Source organism: Triturus cristatus, chromosome 3_2 (genome assembly GCF_964204655.1).
Source record: "Triturus cristatus chromosome 3_2, aTriCri1.1, whole genome shotgun sequence".
NCBI lineage: Eukaryota > Metazoa > Chordata > Amphibia > Caudata > Salamandridae > Triturus > Triturus cristatus.
The window spans coordinates 498,321,328-498,341,972 of NC_140584.1; the positions used below are offsets into that span (position 1 = coordinate 498,321,328).

A 20,645-nucleotide genomic window follows, 5' to 3' on the forward strand; every position below is an offset into this window, starting at 1 on the left:
CAGTTAGAGGACTAAGGAGTGAATCCCAAAGGAGAACGCACTGAAAGTGGTGGAAGTACTGAATAGGCGGAGCCAGTGAATACAAGGGAGGCTGTTTCAGAGCGAGTGAGAAAACGGTTTGAGAGAGAGAAGGGGGCAGACTGTGAACGACTTTTAAGATTGTGCGTTCTCGTTTGTGGAAATATTAATGTGCGCAGTGCATTGGTTCTGTTGACCAATTAAGCAGTCTTTAACCAATCCAATCTCTCTGTTTCATAAGAAATTTAAAATTGCCTTATCTGCCCTGGTGCGTCTTCATTGTCCATAAAAGACTAATGAAATTCTGCATACATTTACCCTTCCTGGGAGCATTTTATAGATGCGATCTTACAAATGTTATGCTGCCTCGCTGGGAACCCTTTTATGCACAAGGCACTGGAGTGTACTTCTTGTTCTTGGCCGCATGCCCTGGCCTCCTACAGCATGAGCAGTTATTTGCTGTTAACTGTGCCACAGTTAATAAGCTGGCTTGTGTTTTTTCTGTTTGCAGAGTCCAGTTCTACAGTACCTGTACTACCTTGCTCAGATCCCAATTGCCATGTCTCCACTCAGCAACAACAGCCTTTTCCTGGAGTACTCCAAAAATCCGCTGCGGGAATTCTTGCACAAAGGTCTGATGGTCTCGCTTTCCACAGATGACCCCATGCAGTTCCACTACACCAAGGTAGGTCTCTAAACTGCTCCCTAACTTCCGGTCAGCTGTTCTTATTCACTGAACCTCAGAATATACCCTTTCCCTTACAATTAAGTTAATGCCAGATTTGTGGCATTTACAGGGATAAAGGAACCAGAAATCCCCACTGCATTCACGTGTTCTTTTACTTTGTGAGCTTGTTATAACTAACTTTACGTGGAGCTGACCTTTCCCCTCACTAAAAACAAGTCTAACTCATGACTGCCCCTATTTTCTTATATTCTTTACACATTTTATGTGTATCATTGTGTGGTAAATAATTTAATTACCGGAACTTAATTTGATGCGGAAAATCTATAATAATAGCTCAGTAAAATAAGAGGCAGAATCCGTGGTATTAGAGGTTCGGAACGGGCTTTATTCCAAAATCAATTCGAATTGATGGACTCCATATTCCATCACCACGAAGGTTCAGGAAGTGAAGGACTAACTTTATTGACAAGTAATCATTTTTATACAATAGGCATTACAGTGAAACAGATGCAGGAGGCGTAACAGTTGATAACAAAGATAAAACATACATGCGTAACTAAAGTGGGTGTAACTGGGCGTAACTTAAAGAACGTCATCAGGTATGATGTCACAATAGGGTGGTTCCATGAAAGAATTTCGCAATGTCAGCAGAAATACTTGGCAGAGATGCGCGCGCAGCAGCATGACGTGTGATTGACGTGCAACTAGGGGGTGAAGGGGACTTGACATTTAGCTCTACATGTGGAGACAGAAGTCTGGGGTTATGTCAACCTAATCCCAAATCATATCTAACATCCTATGTTTAAAGAACTATGTTATCCAAAAAGAGAGGTCTCTTAGGATAGAATCTTATTCTATACTGACTATACTGACTGTTAGTGCGTGTACAAGCGTCTAAGTGTCTACACTAGATGCGAGGGGGTAGGAATATTCCATGGTAACAGGGCTATGAATTACTTGCATAAAGACAGAGAAGCCGGGCCTTTTGCTCGGTAACTGGAAGAATGTTTACTTAAACTACTAGACAGGAATGCATTGGGTGAGGAGCGGAGCAGAGCAGATAATCTTGAAGGTGAAATACAGTTTTTGGCAAGCAGACAGATCGAGTCAGGCACCGTTAGCCGCACAGGGAGTAGGACAAAGTTCATGGATACAGATGCGAGCTCAGACTGGAGCTTTCAGAGGCAGAAGGCAGGAAAAAGCTTAATGGCAGAATCAGGGCCTACTCGCCTGGACTGTAGAATGGCATAACTGAACCATATAAAGCCGGTGGCCTTTCATACTTAGGAATAGAATATCCGGCCCATTCATGGCTGATCTGAAAGAGGACATGTTGACGGTGGCCGCACATGTGTTTGCGTCTTCATAACTGGAACTGGAGGAAACATACATGTACTTGTGATTTATACATGAAACCGTTGGGGTCCAAGATAGGGGACATAACTGATCATAAAAATCCATATTTCCACATTCCCTCCTTGTCCCCTACTTGCCCTTAAGAGATATCAGTTGATCTGTTCATATAGCATCATTTGTTCTTCTTTCTTCTTCCGGGATGAATGAAATCTTGGTGGTGGAATACACGATGTGGCACACAGACCACAAATCGCTGGTCCACATTGTAGGCATAAGCAGCAACTGAATAGTATGAGAAAGCCAATACCTAGGAAGGATAGGACCCTCCATCCAAAGGTTGATAATACACTCCAAAACCAACCGGACCAAGTCCAGGTGCCTGGATTCTGGTGTATCTGGCTTACAATCTTATGAAGGCGAGTTATGGCTTTATATACAGATGGCGAATTTTCTGGTATGAAAATGCAACAACTTGATCCGATGACCCTACAAGCTCCGCCCCTATCGGCCAGAATGACGTCAAGGACAAGACGATTTTGAAGCACAACAATCCGCATAGCAGACTGCTCTTCTGTTAAATTGCCTAAAGCGGAAATAGTTTCGTTCACTACTGCTTCAAGGGTTCTGGTTAATCTACGTATCAGCTTACTATTAGTGACTGTACCTATATAGGGAAAGAGACCTTTATTGAAATCTGTGTATTTTTCCCATGCTGTTTCAGTGTAGTCGACTATTGGGAGATCTCTCCGTTCTCTATTGTGTACTAAGTGAGTATTTCTATGATAATCAGGAGGAGCTAGGAAAACAGGTGGCAAAAGGAATCCGATGTAGCAGGTACCATCCCAATCTAGAGGCAGACGTATATATGCAGTCTGACCACATACAAAGTAGGAATGGCGAGAAGCTCTAAATGTAGATTTGCCTTGATCACTGAATTCTATTATAGTGGTGCATTTACTATGGCCCATGTGTATGGAGCCATTCTTTCTTATACACAATTCACCTTTAACTGGAAATACTGACATAGCGGGCAAAATTGGTGCAGCTTCGGATTCAACATTCAGGATCATGAGATTAAGCGTGAAATTCCCTAATCCATATACCTCATTTTCTAGATCAGTTCCTGTTCTTTTGGGAAGTCCCTCCTTATTAGGGTAGCAGACTTTAAGCAAGACTAAGTTCAGGTTTCCCCATACCCAGTTGTCTTGATAAACTGCGGAATTCGAATCTAGGGAATTAATTAAACTAAACCATGCTCCACAGGAGCCATTGTGTGTGAACGGATATGGAAAGAGAGGCAGAATTCCCTTATAGTTCTGATAGGGAGGGAATCGGCCACATATCCAACAATTTGTAGCATTGCTAGCCTGATGGGAATGATGTAACATACTAATAAAAGTATTATTGCGCAGCGCAAATCTATAGGACAACTCATGCGGGGGTAATTCACTAAAAGAATGTTCAGCAGTAACATTGTAAACATGTTTAGAAATAGGATAATATATGTGCAATAATATACTTGCAGCGATTATTAAAACACATAAGAAAAACAGAATTAATAACGTCACTGTGCAATGACTACGCAGTGATTTACAGTACGCATGTTTTTTCAACTGGATTTGATTATTTCTTTCTCTATTCCGGTCCAGAGGATACATGTCAGAGACAAATTCAACCGATTCACCTTGGAGAGGACTTAAACAATCAAATTGTCTGACTTATTGGACCTCAATTTTAGTCTATATAGTTCTGAGTTTGTTTGCTCAACCAAGGGGAGCTTTGAGTCTGTCTTTGAGGAAATACAGGGTTTAGTCTCTATATCGGATGGTAATCCATGAAATTTCTTGATATGACTTGAATGTATCCAGCCTTTTCGACCTTCGATCTTCACGGCTGTCCTCGTGGTTAACAGTACGAGTTGAGGCGATTTCCACCTAGGATCCAGCTGAGACTTCCGGTCAAAGTTCCTCACTAACACCAGGTCCCCGGGAATTACGTCATGGGGTTTCACCTCGGTGTTGTCGGGAAAGGCTGCAGCTACCTGTGAACGACAAGATTGTAGTGCAGACATCAAGGAAGCCAAGTAATCTGTCAGCATATTACAGTCTACATCAGTAATTTTGCGTGGTATAGGCGTCCCCCACATATTTGGTGGTCTACCGAAGATCACCTCATACGGGGATAGCCCTGTTCGAGAGTGTGCTACCATTCTCATGTAAAAGAGTGCAACTGGTAGGGCTACTACCCAATCTACACCTTTCTCCCTACATATTTTGGACAATCTAATTTTCAGAGTTTGATTATGTCGTTCCACGAGACCTGCTGCCTCGGGGTGTCGGACACAATGAAATCTCCATTGATAGCCTAACAAAAGTGAAACGTGTTTCATTAGTTCGGATGAGAACGGCTGGCCGTTATCTGAGTAGACAGCACGTGGTAAACCGTACCGTGGGAAGAATTCTCGAACTAACTGTTTGGCAGTAGTCGGGGCAGTGTAATCTGAAACCGGGTATGCCTCTGTCCAACGGGAAAGAGCACAGACAACTACAAGAACATATTTGAATCCTCGACATCGTTCCATCTGGATATAATCCATCTGGAGGACTTCAAAAGGGTGCTCAGGAGTCTGAAATCCACCCTGTTCTACGGGAATGCTTTTACCTGGGTTAAACTGACAGCAGATCATACAGGTACGGACTTTTTGTTTAGCTGCTGCTCGTAAATGTTTGTTGAACCAAATGTGTTGAATGCTGTCTAGCATAGCTTTTTCTCCTAGGTGTGCTGGACTATGTATTGTATTAATGATAACTTGGACCATTGAGTCGGGAAGAAACCATACAGATTTTTCCTTCGTCATCCATCCTTGATCCGTTTGGATCCCTCCTAATTCAGTCCATTTCTTTATTTCGTCTGGTGTAGCATGTGTCTGTATGTCAATTACGTCAAGAGCGGGATCCTTAACCATCATGCAATGTGTTGGTGTCGGAACTATTGTCTTTGTCATGTCAGATGTGTGAGTTTGAGCAGTCTGTTTAGCTGTTCTGTCAGCTAGATCATTGCCTTGGGAAATGATATCAGTAACTTTCGTATGAGCTTTACATTTCATAATTGATATTGCAGCGGGTAGATGTATTGCATCTAATAAGGCATGAATGAGGGGTCCGTGCTGAATGTGGGCACCGTGAGAAGTTAAATAACCTCTCTCTCGCCACAGCACGCCGAAGTCATGTACAACTCCGAATGCATAACGTGAATCAGTGTATATGTTGACTTTCTTATTTGTGGCTTGAATACAGGCTTGTGTCAGAGCGATGAGCTCTGCTGCTTGAGCTGACAAGGTATTAATACGATTTGTTTCAATGACTTCAGTGTCTGTTGTGACTGCATACGCGGCCACTAGCTCTCCTGTACTTGTTCTCATACATGAACCATCTACATACAACGTCAGGTCTGGGTCTGACAATGGGACGTCTGTCAAGTCTTGTCTGGGTTTCGTCGTGATAGTAATAACTTCTATACAATCATGTGCTAATGGGTCTGTTCCGTTTACTGGTAACAGTGTGGCAGGATTTAATGTACTACAACGTCTGATTTCTATGTGTGGCTGAAACAATGTCAATTCGTAACCGGTGAGTCTCGCCATAGTCAAGTGTTGTGTTTGCGTTCGGTTCAAGAGAACCTCTACTGCATGTGGTACTTGTACTGTCAATTGGTGTCCTAACACTATGGCATCGCTTTGTCTGATTGCTAAAGCTGTCGCTGCCACTGATTTCAGGCACGCAGGCAGAGCCTGAGCTACGGGATCTAATGTACTAGAAAAATAAGCACATGGTTTGTGTGATCCTGCTTGTTCCTGTGTGAGTACTGACAAAGCAGTACCTTCGCGTTCTGTAACAAAAAGTGTAAAATGTTTATTGTAACATGGTGTTGCTAAAACAGGTGCTTGACATAAAGCTTTCTTTAGGCTTTCAAAAGCTTGTGTATGTTCCTGAGTCCAAGGGAGGACAGTCGATGTGGCTGCCTCCTGTGTTGTCAACTGAATGAGTGGTTTTGCTAGAAATGCATACTGAGGGATCCACTGCCTACAATATGAAGTGAGGCCTATAAAAGCCCGCACCTCCTTTTGTGTCCTGGGTATTGGCATGTTAGCAATTAACTGGATGCGATCGGGTGTAAGCTGCCTTCCCTCCTTGGACAGCGAGTGACCAAGGTAAACAACTCGCTGGACACAGAATTGCAGCTTAGAAGGGGACACCTTGTGCCCCTTTTCGGCCAAGAATTGTAAAACCGTCAGTGAGGCTTTTTCACATTCAGGTTCGCTTCTAGCGGTGATCAGCAGATCGTCGACATATTGAAGCAGGGCAGTGTTGACTGGCATGTGGATACTGTCAAGTTCTCGTTTCAGTGCTTGGCTATAGATGCTGGGGCTTTCTGTGAATCCTTGAGGTGCGCGTGTGAATTTAAAGCTTCGTCCATTTAAACTAAATCCGAACAAGTATTGGCTTTCCGGATCTATTGGGACGCTGAAAAAGGCATTCTTGAGATCAATTACAGTAAAGAATGTTGCTTCGGAATCAATGGCTGTCAGTAATGAAGAAATATCTGGGACTACGGGGTATTGTGGTACAATACATTTATTTAATTCGCGCAGATCAATAACCAATCGATATACTGGCGGGGCTTTTGGATCAGTTCGTTTAAGAATCGGAATTATCGGTGAATTACATACATTGGAGTCGGTTTCCACAACCACTCCTTGGGTAATAAGCTCGTCAATGATTTGCAGTAAAGCCACTACAGCATCTGGGGGTAACTTGTATTGTCACATTCGTGGTAGTACCACTCCTGCCTTTAGTGTGACTCGATATGGTGTAATGTTCATGCAACCAACATCTGTAGGGCCTTGTGCCCATAAATGTGTGGGTAAAGTCTGCAGTCGGTGATCCATGTCTCGGGACACATAGTGCCCTTTGAAATCACGTAGAAACAATCTTACTCCTTCCGGAGAACAACATATTATAGCTCCTAGAGCTTTCAAAGTTTTTATACCTAACAGGTTTTCTGGACATGATTTAGTAAGCAATAAATCTGTAGTTCGTGTCAAGGGACCAATCGTAAGGGGAAGAGGCTGTGATACTTCGTTAACGATAGGTTTTCCTGAAAAGCCAAGGGAAATATTCTGTGAGCCTGAGAGGGGTGCCCCTGGAACTTCACTTCGTTTTATGGTTGTTCGGCTTGCCCCTGTATCAAGTAAAAATTTTCTATCTTGGCCTAATAGTTCACTGTGTACATAAGGTCCTTCTTGATCTACAGGGACCTCGATAAGGGGTAAGCCAACTTCCCTCTCTAGGCTGTTTCATGAGTATCGTTGATAATCAGGATAATCATACTGTGCGGTCTGGTACATCTGTCGTGTCGTTGTTTGTGTGGCAGCGATAGGCTGCGATGGTGGAGCTGTCATAGATTGTTGCGGAGCTGGCATGGACTGTGCATGCTGCGGAGCTCCTTGTTGGTTCTGATCCTGTCTAAGTGGCCGTGGTCTTTCTTTTGTATTACCTATGGCGATATTATGTTTTAAAACTGGACAATCGTGTACATAATGACCTGGCTGTTTACAATAGTTGCATGTCCCTTTTACAGGACCTGCTGAAGCACTGGACTGTGTCATACCCTTTTTATGACCGTCAGCTGGAACTGTCTGAGAAACTAGCATTTTCATTTTCGTGTCTTTCATGCGTCTTTGTTCATGTTCTTGTTCCTCTCTAATTCTATTGTGATGGTACTGTAGCATTTGTAACATTTGTGACGGAGTGTTACCTTGCCAGGTACTCTCGAATTTCAATACTCTATTCTTAACTTGGGGCAAGGAATTTTCAACTAATTTTGTCACAAACAGATGTGGATACGATTCGCTACTTGCTTTTATTCCACTATTTATACCAAAACATTTTTCGAATCGGGCATAGAAATCACTAGTGTCCTCATCGTGCTTTTGTTTACAGGCTGAGATTGCACCCCAGTCTTCCTTTTTCGTAGTTAATAAACGTGGCAGTACCTGTACTAGTAAACCTGGTAGTGTTTTGGTCTTTTCCCCAAGCCCTGAACCTGGACCTCGAGCTTTTTCTTCGTTTTCTAATGCTGTCCAATCTATCTTCTGGTCTCCCACCTCCCAATCCTTTTCCTTGAGTTTTTCGTAAATGCCCGCAGGCATTAATACCTTCAATATTGTCATAATGTCGGGATAGGTATACTCTCCCATGAGCAACATGTCTTTAATTTCATGGTGGAAACCCGCTGGGTCTTTGTCATGACTGGGTACCACTTTCTTCATTTCTAATAGTTCTATTTTAGATATGGGTGTGTATACAAACACACGTTTAAACTGATTGTCATCACCTTTTATCGGGTGCACTTCGCGTAAGGGATTCTGTCTATCCATATAATACGTCGTTCTTTCTTTTATGGGCAGTGAGACATGTTCGGGACATACAAAAAGAATGTACTGCTTTCTGGATTCTAGTATTTCTCTAATTAACTCAGTACCTGAACCTCTCCATTTATTCGTGAGTAATTCAGTCAGTATATCAGGTAATGGACCAGGATCGGAGTGTTGGCTTTTATATAATATAAGGAGTTGTTGAACCATATAGATACCAGCTAAACGCTGTTCATCTGGGGTGAGGTTCAAAAACGTGTGCGCTAATGTATCATCACTATATTTTCCGGGGCTATCAACCCAATGAACGGCTGACCTGGCTAATTCTTGTTCGTCCATAGAATCGAGTAGATGATAACCCCTTCGTTCTCGGAGTAATTTGTCAGCGGCTTGGAACGAATGTTCGGGGGACCGTATATTTATTATAGGAGTTTGGAAATTTCTGTTATTATCTGGGCGTATCGGACGTATCGGATCAGTAAAGCATCTAGTATTATTACCATATTTCCCTCTACCTACATAGACCATGGTTTCTAACTGTCCTGTGGGCAGTTCTAATTCTTCCTCCTCCTCGGTTTGTTCTGGCTCGTCTACTGCTAATCTTTCTTCGTGTATTCGTTCTACTTCTTTGCGGATCTTGCGGCACATAGCTACTATACATGATCGTTTATCATGTCTCCCCTCTGATATATTCCGACTCCATGTGGTAAGAATTTGCATTTCTTCCGGATTTACCCCTGGTCGGTCTTGATTTCTGATCACACAATTTATGAGGAAACGTAACAGTTCCCCCTGTATCTCCACTTTCTGGTACTCCAAGGCTCTATTAATACTTTCAGAATCTCGTCCTGACTGGACAAAGTGATATATATTTTCTAAATGTGTAGTCATTCCTGGTAGCCTCCCTAAATATATTGCAGCTCGTCGGATACGTAATGATGCCAGCAGCATTTCGTCCCCTTTTCCGGGCACCGGGTCATATCTACAATCTATTAGAAGTTCCTTAAGCGCGTCGGGAGTTACTAGTTTGGGCGTACGTTGGTGGGCTAATTCTTGAAAGGAAAGTTTATTTACTCTGGGTGGCGTGGAAAAAATGTTTGCTGTACCTCCCGTAGCACCACCTGGGGTGCTGGATGTGAAAGGATTCGTTGAACGTGTTATTGCGCAGCGCAAATCTATAGGACAACTCATGCGGGGGTAATTCACTAAAAGAATGTTCAGCAGTAACATTGTAAACATGTTTAGAAATAGGATAATATATGTGCAATAATATACTTGCAGCGATTATTAAAAGACATAAGAAAAACAGAATTAATAACGTCACTGTGCAATGACTACGCAGTGATTTACAGTACGCATGTTTTTTCAACTGGATTTGATTATTTCTTTCTCTATTCCGGTCCAGAGGATACATGTCAGAGACAAATTCAACCGATTCACCTTGGAGAGGACTTAAACAATCAAATTGTCTGACTTATTGGACCTCAATTTTAGTCTATATAGTTCTGAGTTTGTTTGCTCAACCAAGGGGAGCTTTGAGTCTGTCTTTGAGGAAATACAGGGTTTAGTCTCTATATCGGATGGTAATCCATGAAATTTCTTGATATGACTTGAATGTATCCAGCCTTTTCGACCTTCGATCTTCACGGCTGTCCTCGTGGTTAACAGTACGAGTTGAGGCGATTTCCACCTAGGATCCAGCTGAGACTTCCGGTCAAAGTTCCTCACTAACACCAGGTCCCCGGGAATTACGTCATGGGGTTTCACCTCGGTGTTGTCGGGAAAGGCTGCAGCTACCTGTGAACGACAAGATTGTAGTGCAGACATCAAGGAAGCCAAGTAATCTGTCAGCATATTACAGTCTACATCAGTAATTTTGCGTGGTATAGGCGTCCCCCACATATTTGGTGGTCTACCGAAGATCACCTCATACGGGGATAGCCCTGTTCGAGAGTGTGCTACCATTCTCATGTAAAAGAGTGCAACTGGTAGGGCTACTACCCAATCTACACCTTTCTCCCTACATATTTTGGACAATCTAATTTTCAGAGTTTGATTATGTCGTTCCACGAGACCTGCTGCCTCGGGGTGTCGGACACAATGAAATCTCCATTGATAGCCTAACAAAAGTGAAACGTGTTTCATTAGTTCGGATGAGAACGGCTGGCCGTTATCTGAGTAGACAGCACGTGGTAAACCGTACCGTGGGAAGAATTCTCGAACTAACTGTTTGGCAGTAGTCGGGGCAGTGTAATCTGAAACCGGGTATGCCTCTGTCCAACGGGAAAGAGCACAGACAACTACAAGAACATATTTGAATCCTCGACATCGTTCCATCTGGATATAATCCATCTGGAGGACTTCAAAAGGGTGCTCAGGAGTCTGAAATCCACCCTGTTCTACGGGAATGCTTTTACCTGGGTTAAACTGACAGCAGATCATACAGGTACGGACTTTTTGTTTAGCTGCTGCTCGTAAATGTTTGTTGAACCAAATGTGTTGAATGCTGTCTAGCATAGCTTTTTCTCCTAGGTGTGCTGGACTATGTATTGTATTAATGATAACTTGGACCATTGAGTCGGGAAGAAACCATACAGATTTTTCCTTCGTCATCCATCCTTGATCCGTTTGGATCCCTCCTAATTCAGTCCATTTCTTTATTTCGTCTGGTGTAGCATGTGTCTGTATGTCAATTACGTCAAGAGCGGGATCCTTAACCATCATGCAATGTGTTGGTGTCGGAACTATTGTCTTTGTCATGTCAGATGTGTGAGTTTGAGCAGTCTGTTTAGCTGTTCTGTCAGCTAGATCATTGCCTTGGGAAATGATATCAGTAACTTTCGTATGAGCTTTACATTTCATAATTGATATTGCAGCGGGCAGATGTATTGCATCTAATAAGGCATGAATGAGGGGTCCGTGCTGAATGTGGGCACCGTGAGAAGTTAAATAACCTCTCTCTCGCCACAGCACGCCGAAGTCATGTACAACTCCGAATGCATAACGTGAATCAGTGTATATGTTGACTTTCTTATTTGTGGCTTGAATACAGGCTTGTGTCAGAGCGATGAGCTCTGCTGCTTGAGCTGACAAGGTATTAATACGATTTGTTTCAATGACTTCAGTGTCTGTTGTGACTGCATACGCGGCCACTAGCTCTCCTGTACTTGTTCTCATACATGAACCATCTACATACAACGTCAGGTCTGGGTCTGACAATGGGACGTCTGTCAAGTCTTGTCTGGGTTTCGTCGTGATAGTAATAACTTCTATACAATCATGTGCTAATGGGTCTGTTCCGTTTACTGGTAACAGTGTGGCAGGATTTAATGTACTACAACGTCTGATTTCTATGTGTGGCTGAAACAATGTCAATTCGTAACCGGTGAGTCTCGCCATAGTCAAGTGTTGTGTTTGCGTTCGGTTCAAGAGAACCTCTACTGCATGTGGTACTTGTACTGTCAATTGGTGTCCTAACACTATGGCATCGCTTTGTCTGATTGCTAAAGCTGTCGCTGCCACTGATTTCAGGCACGCAGGCAGAGCCTGAGCTACGGGATCTAATGTACTAGAAAAATAAGCACATGGTTTGTGTGATCCTGCTTGTTCCTGTGTGAGTACTGACAAAGCAGTACCTTCGCGTTCTGTAACAAAAAGTGTAAAATGTTTATTGTAACATGGTGTTGCTAAAACAGGTGCTTGACATAAAGCTTTCTTTAGGCTTTCAAAAGCTTGTGTATGTTCCTGAGTCCAAGGGAGGACAGTCGATGTGGCTGCCTCCTGTGTTGTCAACTGAATGAGTGGTTTTGCTAGAAATGCATACTGAGGGATCCACTGCCTACAATATGAAGTGAGGCCTATAAAAGCCCGCACCTCCTTTTGTGTCCTGGGTATTGGCATGTTAGCAATTAACTGGATGCGATCGGGTGTAAGCTGCCTTCCCTCCTTGGACAGCGAGTGACCAAGGTAAACAACTCGCTGGACACAGAATTGCAGCTTAGAAGGGGACACCTTGTGCCCCTTTTCGGCCAAGAATTGTAAAACCGTCAGTGAGGCTTTTTCACATTCAGGTTCGCTTCTAGCGGTGATCAGCAGATCGTCGACATATTGAAGCAGGGCAGTGTTGACTGGCATGTGGATACTGTCAAGTTCTCGTGTCAGTGCTTGGCTATAGATGCTGGGGCTTCCTGTGAATCCTTGAGGTGCGCGTTTGAATTTAAAGCTTCGTCCATTTAAACTAAATCCGAACAAGTATTGGCTTTCCGGATCTATTGGGACGCTGAAAAAGGCATTCTTGAGATCAATTACAGTAAAGAATGTTGCTTCGGAATCAATGGCTGTCAGTAATGAAGAAATATCTGGGACTACGGGGTATTGTGGTACAATACATTTATTTAATTCGCGCAGATCAATAACCAATCGATATACTGGCGGGGCTTTTGGATCAGTTCGTTTAAGAATCGGAATTATCGGTGAATTACATACATTGGAGTCGGTTTCCACAACCACTCCTTGGGTAATAAGCTCGTCAATGATTTGCAGTAAAGCCACTACAGCATCTGGGGGTAACTTGTATTGTCACATTCGTGGTAGTACCACTCCTGCCTTTAGTGTGACTCGATATGGTGTAATGTTCATGCAACCAACATCTGTAGGGCCTTGTGCCCATAAATGTGTGGGTAAAGTCTGCAGTCGGTGATCCATGTCTCGGGACACATAGTGCCCTTTGAAATCACGTAGAAACAATCTTACTCCTTCCGGAGAACAACATATTATAGCTCCTAGAGCTTTCAAAGTTTTTATACCTAACAGGTTTTCTGGACATGATTTAGTAAGCAATAAATCTGTAGTTCGTGTCAAGGGACCAATCGTAAGGGGAAGAGGCTGTGATACTTCGTTAACGATAGGTTTTCCTGAAAAGCCAAGGGAAATATTCTGTGAGCCTGAGAGGGGTGCCCTGGAACTTCACTTCGTTTTATGGTTGTTCGGCTTGCCCCTGTATCAAGTAAAAATTTTCTATCTTGGCCTAATAGTTCACTGTGTACATAAGGTCCTTCTTGATCTACAGGGACCTCGATAAGGGGTAAGCCAACTTCCCTCTCTAGGCTGTTTCATGAGTATCGTTGATAATCAGGATAATCATACTGTGCGGTCTGGTACATCTGTCGTGTCGTTGTTTGTGTGGCAGCGATAGGCTGCGATGGTGGAGCTGTCATAGATTGTTGCGGAGCTGGCATGGACTGTGCATGCTGCGGAGCTCCTTGTTGGTTCTGATCCTGTCTAAGTGGCCGTGGTCTTTCTTTTGTATTACCTATGGCGATATTATGTTTTAAAACTGGACAATCGTGTACATAATGACCTGGCTGTTTACAATAGTTGCATGTCCCTTTTACAGGACCTGCTGAAGCACTGGACTGTGTCATACCCTTTTTATGACCGTCAGCTGGAACTGTCTGAGAAACTAGCATTTTCATTTTCGTGTCTTTCATGCGTCTTTGTTCATGTTCTTGTTCCTCTCTAATTCTATTGTGATGGTACTGTAGCATTTGTAACATTTGTGACGGAGTGTTACCTTGCCAGGTACTCTCGAATTTCAATACTCTATTCTTAACTTGGGGCAAGGAATTTTCAACTAATTTTGTCACAAACAGATGTGGATACGATTCGCTACTTGCTTTTATTCCACTATTTATACCAAAACATTTTTCGAATCGGGCATAGAAATCACTAGTGTCCTCATCGTGCTTTTGTTTACAGGCTGAGATTGCACCCCAGTCTTCCTTTTTCGTAGTTAATAAACGTGGCAGTACCTGTACTAGTAAACCTGGTAGTGTTTTGGTCTTTTCCCCAAGCCCTGAACCTGGACCTCGAGCTTTTTCTTCGTTTTCTAATGCTGTCCAATCTATCTTCTGGTCTCCCACCTCCCAATCCTTTTCCTTGAGTTTTTCGTAAATGCCCGCAGGCATTAATACCTTCAATATTGTCATAATGTCGGGATAGGTATACTCTCCCATGAGCAACATGTCTTTAATTTCACGGTGGAAACCCGCTGGGTCTTTGTCATGACTGGGTACCACTTTCTTCATTTCTAATAGTTCTATTTTAGATATGGGTGTGTATACAAACACACGTTTAAACTGATTGTCATCACCTTTTATCGGGTGCACTTCGCGTAAGGGATTCTGTCTATCCATATAATACGTCGTTCTTTCTTTTATGGGCAGTGAGACATGTTCGGGACATACAAAAAGAATGTACTGCTTTCTGGATTCTAGTATTTCTCTAATTAACTCAGTACCTGAACCTCTCCATTTATTCGTGAGTAATTCAGTCAGTATATCAGGTAATGGACCAGGATCGGAGTGTTGGCTTTTATATAATATAAGGAGTTGTTGAACCATATAGATACCAGCTAAACGCTGTTCATCTGGGGTGAGGTTCAAAAACGTGTGCGCTAATGTATCATCACTATATTTTCCGGGGCTATCAACCCAATGAACGGCTGACCTGGCTAATTCTTGTTCGTCCATAGAATCGAGTAGATGATAACCCCTTCGTTCTCGGAGTAATTTGTCAGCGGCTTGGAATGAATGTTCGGGGGACCGTATATTTATTATAGGAGTTTGGAAATTTCTGTTATTATCTGGGCGTATCGGACGTATCGGATCAGTAAAGCATCTAGTATTATTACCATATTTCCCTCTACCTACATAGGCCATGGTTTCTAACTGTCCTGTGGGCAGTTCTAATTCTTCCTCCTCCTCGGTTTGTTCAGGCTCGTCTACTGCTAATCTTTCTTCGTGTATTCGTTCTACTTCTTTGCGGATCTTGCGGCACATAGCTACTATACATGATCGTTTATCATGTCTCCCCTCTGATATATTCCGACTCCATGTGGTAAGAATTTGCATTTCTTCCGGATTTACCCCTGGTCGGTCTTGATTTCTGATCACACAATTTATGAGGAAACGTAACAGTTCCCCCTGTATCTCCACTTTCTGGTACTCCAAGGCTCTATTAATACTTTCAGAATCTCGTCCTGACTGGACAAAGTGATATATATTTTCTAAATGTGTAGTCATTCCTGGTAGCCTCCCTAAATATATTGCAGCTCGTCGGATACGTAATGATGCCAGCAGCATTTCGTCCCCTTTTCCGGGCACCGGGTCATATCTACAATCTATTAGAAGTTCCTTAAGCGCGTCGGGAGTTACTAGTTTGGGCGTACGTTGGTGGGCTAATTCTTGAAAGGAAAGTTTATTTACTCTGGGTGGCGTGGAAAAAATGTTTGCTGTACCTCCCGTAGCACCACCTGGGGTGCTGGATGTGAAAGGATTCGTTGAACGTGATATAGCAACCATAGTTGTGGGTACAGCTGTAGAAACAGATGTGCTTGCCGGAACTTGTGTCGGAGTTTGTTGTTGCGGAGGTACAGACGGAGGAGGGTCTTGGCGTTGAACCCCCTCGGCAGGCGGTCTATGTGGCGCAGTATTAGCATACTCGGGAGCTGCGTCGTCTAAATAAGAGGAAAGAAAAACATCTTCTGCGGTTCTGGGATGCCCTTTGGGATGTACTTTTATCGGGAACAATGGGGGTGGCAAGTCTTTTGGTATCTCCGGAGTAGCCTTAGGTAATCCTTCGGCCAGAAGAGGATACATACCATTCATAAGGGCATTTCTTTGTCTGTCTATTTGTTCTGATTTAACTCGAGTACCTTCTTCAATTAATAGATTTTCTCGAACTTTATTTGAATTCTCCTTACTTTTCTCTTCCTGTCTGAGTGCTTTTTCTGTACGTCTATATGATTCTTTACGCCATAATTCAATGGCATCTTTCTGTGACTGTCTAGCTTTCTTTTTCCATAATTCTTCCTCTACTTTCACGATGCAATCTGCATCCCAGGTCCCAGCTGCGGGCCACCTCTGACTTTCTGGTAATTCCTTGGTGTAGTCTACCCATAAATCAAGAAATAATATGGCGTCTAGGCCATGTTTATGATACATGAAGTACCCTGGAGTGTCCCTAGGAGGAATGGGAACAGCTTCTTCGAGTACCCCTTTTCTAGTTTTGATCTGTCTTAATTTCGAAAAGAGCGGCATATTGAGAACTGATCTGATACCTAATTCTGAACACGTTTAATACAACAAAACACAATAATGAACAGTCATTCACACCACAATATGCAGAACGTATTTAAAACATTTTAACATTTAACATTTAATGAACAACAATGATAGCCATTTAGGGAACTAGTCACTAAGCATAATACTCGGCACTAACTAGGTAATTCTGAATTATATACTAGACATACTTGATATACTGCTAAACAGTACAGATACACTGCTAAAACAGTGCAGACCGGATTTGTGTACCCAAACCCGTCTTGACCGGCACAAACTATGTGCACGTCGGAACGCCTCCCCGGCAATGGTACTCACCGGGTAGCTCGGAACGGAAGGCCTCGGAACTGAACTGAACTGGACTCGGACCGGACTGGACTCGACTCGAAACTTCGGAACTTCGGAACTGGTGGGCCTCTGTATACCTCGGATCTTGCTCTCTCAGCTAGGCTCTGGTCGGGATACTTCGCACTTCTCACCGCCTCGTCTGGGTGTTGATCGCAGCCTCAGTTACCCCCGCTCGGCAGGAGGGAGATACAGGAAATCCTGTGGGTACGCGTTGTTGTCCGTCCAGCTGTGACAGGAGACCGGGCCTGCAACGCACCTCCGGCGCGTGAGATGAGAAAGTGTCCCTATTCGGGCGCCATATATGTGGTAAATAATTTAATTACCGGAACTTAATTTGATGCGGAAAATCTATAATAATAGCTCAGTAAAATAAGAGGCAGAATCCGTGGTATTAGAGGTTCGGAACGGGCTTTATTCCAAAATCAATTCGAATTGATGGACTCCATATTCCATCACCACGAAGGTTCAGGAAGTGAAGGACTAACCTTATTGACAAGTAATCATTTTTATACAATAGGCATTACAGTGAAACAGATGCAGGAGGCGTAACAGTTGATAACAAAGATAAAACATACATGCGTAACTAAAGTGGGTGTAACTGGGCGTAACTTAAAGAACGTCATCAGGTATGATGTCACAATAGGGTGGTTCCATGAAAGAATTTCGCAATGTCAGCAGAAATACTTGGCAGAGATGCGCGCGCAGCAGCATGACGTGTGATTGACGTGCAACTAGGGGGTGAAGGGGACTTGACATTTAGCTCTACATGTGGAGACAGAAGTCTGGGGTTATGTCAACCTAATCCCAAATCATATCTAACATCCTATGTTTAAAGAACTATGTTATCCAAAAAGAGAGGTCTCTTAGGATAGAATCTTATTCTATACTGACTATACTGACTGTTAGTGCGTGTACAAGCGTCTAAGTGTCTACACTAGATGCGAGGGGGTAGGAATATTCCATGGTAACAGGGCTATGAATTACTTGCATAAAGACAGAGAAGCCGGGCCTTTTGCTCGGTAACTGGAAGAATGTTTACTTAAACTACTAGACAGGAATGCATTGGGTGAGGAGCGGAGCAGAGCAGATAATCTTGAAGGTGAAATACAGTTTTTGGCAAGCAGACAGATCGAGTCAGGCACCGTTAGCCGCACAGGGAGTAGGACAAAGTTCATGGATACAGATGCGAGCTCAGACTGGAGCTTTCAGAGGCAGAAGGCAGGAAAAAGCTTAATGGCAGAATCAGGGCCTACTCGCCTGGACTGTAGAATGGCATAACTGAACCATATAAAGCCGGTGGCCTTTCATACTTAGGAATAGAATATCCGGCCCATTCATGGCTGATCTGAAAGAGGACATGTTGACGGTGGCCGCACATGTGTTTGCGTCTTCATAACTGGAACTGGAGGAAACATACATGTACTTGTGATTTATACATGAAACCGTTGGGGTCCAAGATAGGGGACATAACTGATCATAAAAATCCATATTTCCACAATTGCACAAGGCCTGTAGTTGCAGACAGTTTGATAATGGGAAGCTACGCCGGGCACACTAAGGGCCATATTTATGTGGGAAGTTGCATCACGCTTGCACCACACAGTGTGGTGCAAGTGCGACGCAAGCCCAAAATGCGATTTTTGAAGCCATGCAAGGTTTTGAGTGGACGTGAGTTGCTTCTTTAATTTGGAGTAACACAACGCGGCGCAAATCGCTGCGTTGCCTTACTCTGCGCTGGGAAGGCATTCCATTAGTGTTGCTTGGGTGTTCCCATGCAACTCCCATGGCATTTGACGCATTCCCAGATTTACCAAAAGTGGTAGACCTGGCAATGTGCCAAAAAGGTGCGCCTTCTCAGGGGAGGCATAACGAGGAGAAACACCTTTATTTCTACTAGTTAGTTCCTCTATCTATATGTGCAGCGTTCTGCAGCACACATAGATAGAGGAATATGCCTCTAAGGATTGTTTTTGTGCAGGAACGTGCTCCTTCCTGCACAAAAACAATCCTGCATGCAACACAAGCATCCCTGCACCATGGTGTATGGGTGCCTGCGTCGACGGTAGGCAGCTAAAATGGCGCCAGTGCAGAGACAAAGGTAGGTATGCGCTGTATTCTTTTAAATACGGTGTATTCCTGCCCTTTCACTTTAACACAGCACAGAGCAGCAAGGTGACTTTCTGCGCTGCGTTGCATTAATTTGCCATAGATATGGCGCTAAGGCTCTAAGAGCTTTTACTGGTTACAGAGCATCCGTTTCAGGAAGCACAGGCCCTCATGTTTCATAATCGGGCTGTGCTCCTCGTTGGGCAGGTGCTGCAATGCCCAACGGGTCTCTCAACGGGGGCTCCTTGCAGGAGATCTTTTCTTGTACTGTTTGCATGGCTGAGACTCCTCAGTCAACAATCGTAGTTCTCTAGGCATGATGAAAGTAGACTGGAGGGTTAGATAGTGACGATGCCCCCCGGGATGAAACCATGAATGTTGTACTTACCGCGAAGCACGAGCAACATGGCTGACGCCCGGTGGAGCTGTTTAGGCAGCTATAGAGGAGTTTGGCTCTGGTTCACCCCCTCGGCCGTCACCTACCCAGCCGGACATTGGACATAGTTTTTTCTTGTTCTCCCCGTTATGTTTCCTTCCCTCCTTCGCTTCCCCCATATGTGATCTTGTGACTGCCTCCCCTTTCCATCCCTGCGTCAAGACGTAGAGTCAGCTACCTTTATGGTTTTTGGATGGATTTTTGTATATCCCACCATTTTGTGACTCAGCTGTCGGCTCTCATGGGTCCTCCATCTCGCTCTTTCACTCTTGTCCTCTTTAAGTACTTTCCCCCTTGCCGGTCTGCCTGACACTATCTACATTCCATACCCCCTTTTTACCTTTCCCCCTCTAACTTCCATTCCCCATTAGACGTGTCTTGGCTATTAACTCTTGTTATTGTGTTATCACTGTTTTTCTCCTATGTTTATACTTGGCTCCTGTAACTGAGGTCATTTTGTAACCTGTAACTCGCTGATCCACATGTAAAGCACTCTGATACCTCTGCGTCTAGCCAGCGCTATATAAAACTCTGCAAATAAATAAATAAATAAATAAGTAAACTAATAGATAGTGATAGTGATAGGTTAAATAAGTGACTCAAAGCTAATTTTAATATCTGTAGATGTCCTTGTTAAATGATTGAAGCCAACAGGAGATAATGTACCAAAGATTTACCAATAATACAAGAACAATTTTCTAATTTAATTATTTTTACAGAAATCTAGAAGGAATACGTTTGTTGACCGAGGACTCTCAGCCACGTAAACAGTACAAGGTCATGGTGTGGGAGTCATTTTGCTGTTTTTTCTGCTCCTTACTGCCAGGTTTTACCTGGTGTTGATGGAAAGTGAAAACTTGTTATTTTTCTGCCCAATCTAAAAAGGGTTGGCAGACAGATGACAAACCCTCTGATGGTCATTACTCTTTTGGGCCATCGGATGTGTCTGTTGGCGGCGGAGACAGAATATTCTCCTTTTTCGACATACTAAAGGTCCACCGGATTCAAAATGTAGTGGGTGGACCTTCAGTTTGGCGGGGAGGATACATCATCTCCATTGCAACGGAATACTTTCTCCACCAAACTTTCAAATGGTCTTGAAGTGCTGATAAATTTTGCCAACACAGTACATTTCCA

At 43.4% G+C, this 20,645-nt stretch overlaps 1 protein-coding gene across 3 annotated transcripts in view; it reads left to right on the forward strand.

Moving 5' to 3' along the window:
- AMPD3 (adenosine monophosphate deaminase 3) overlaps window positions 1-20,645 on the forward strand; it is a 108,633-nt gene that overhangs the window by 78,193 nt on the left and 9,795 nt on the right. For all 3 annotated transcript variants that reach the window (XM_085648174.1, XM_085648173.1, XM_085648175.1), the window contains exon 13: window positions 530-703. In XM_085648174.1, coding sequence (XP_085504300.1) covers window positions 530-703 — 174 coding nt within the window. The remainder of the gene's footprint in view (window positions 1-529; window positions 704-20,645) is intronic.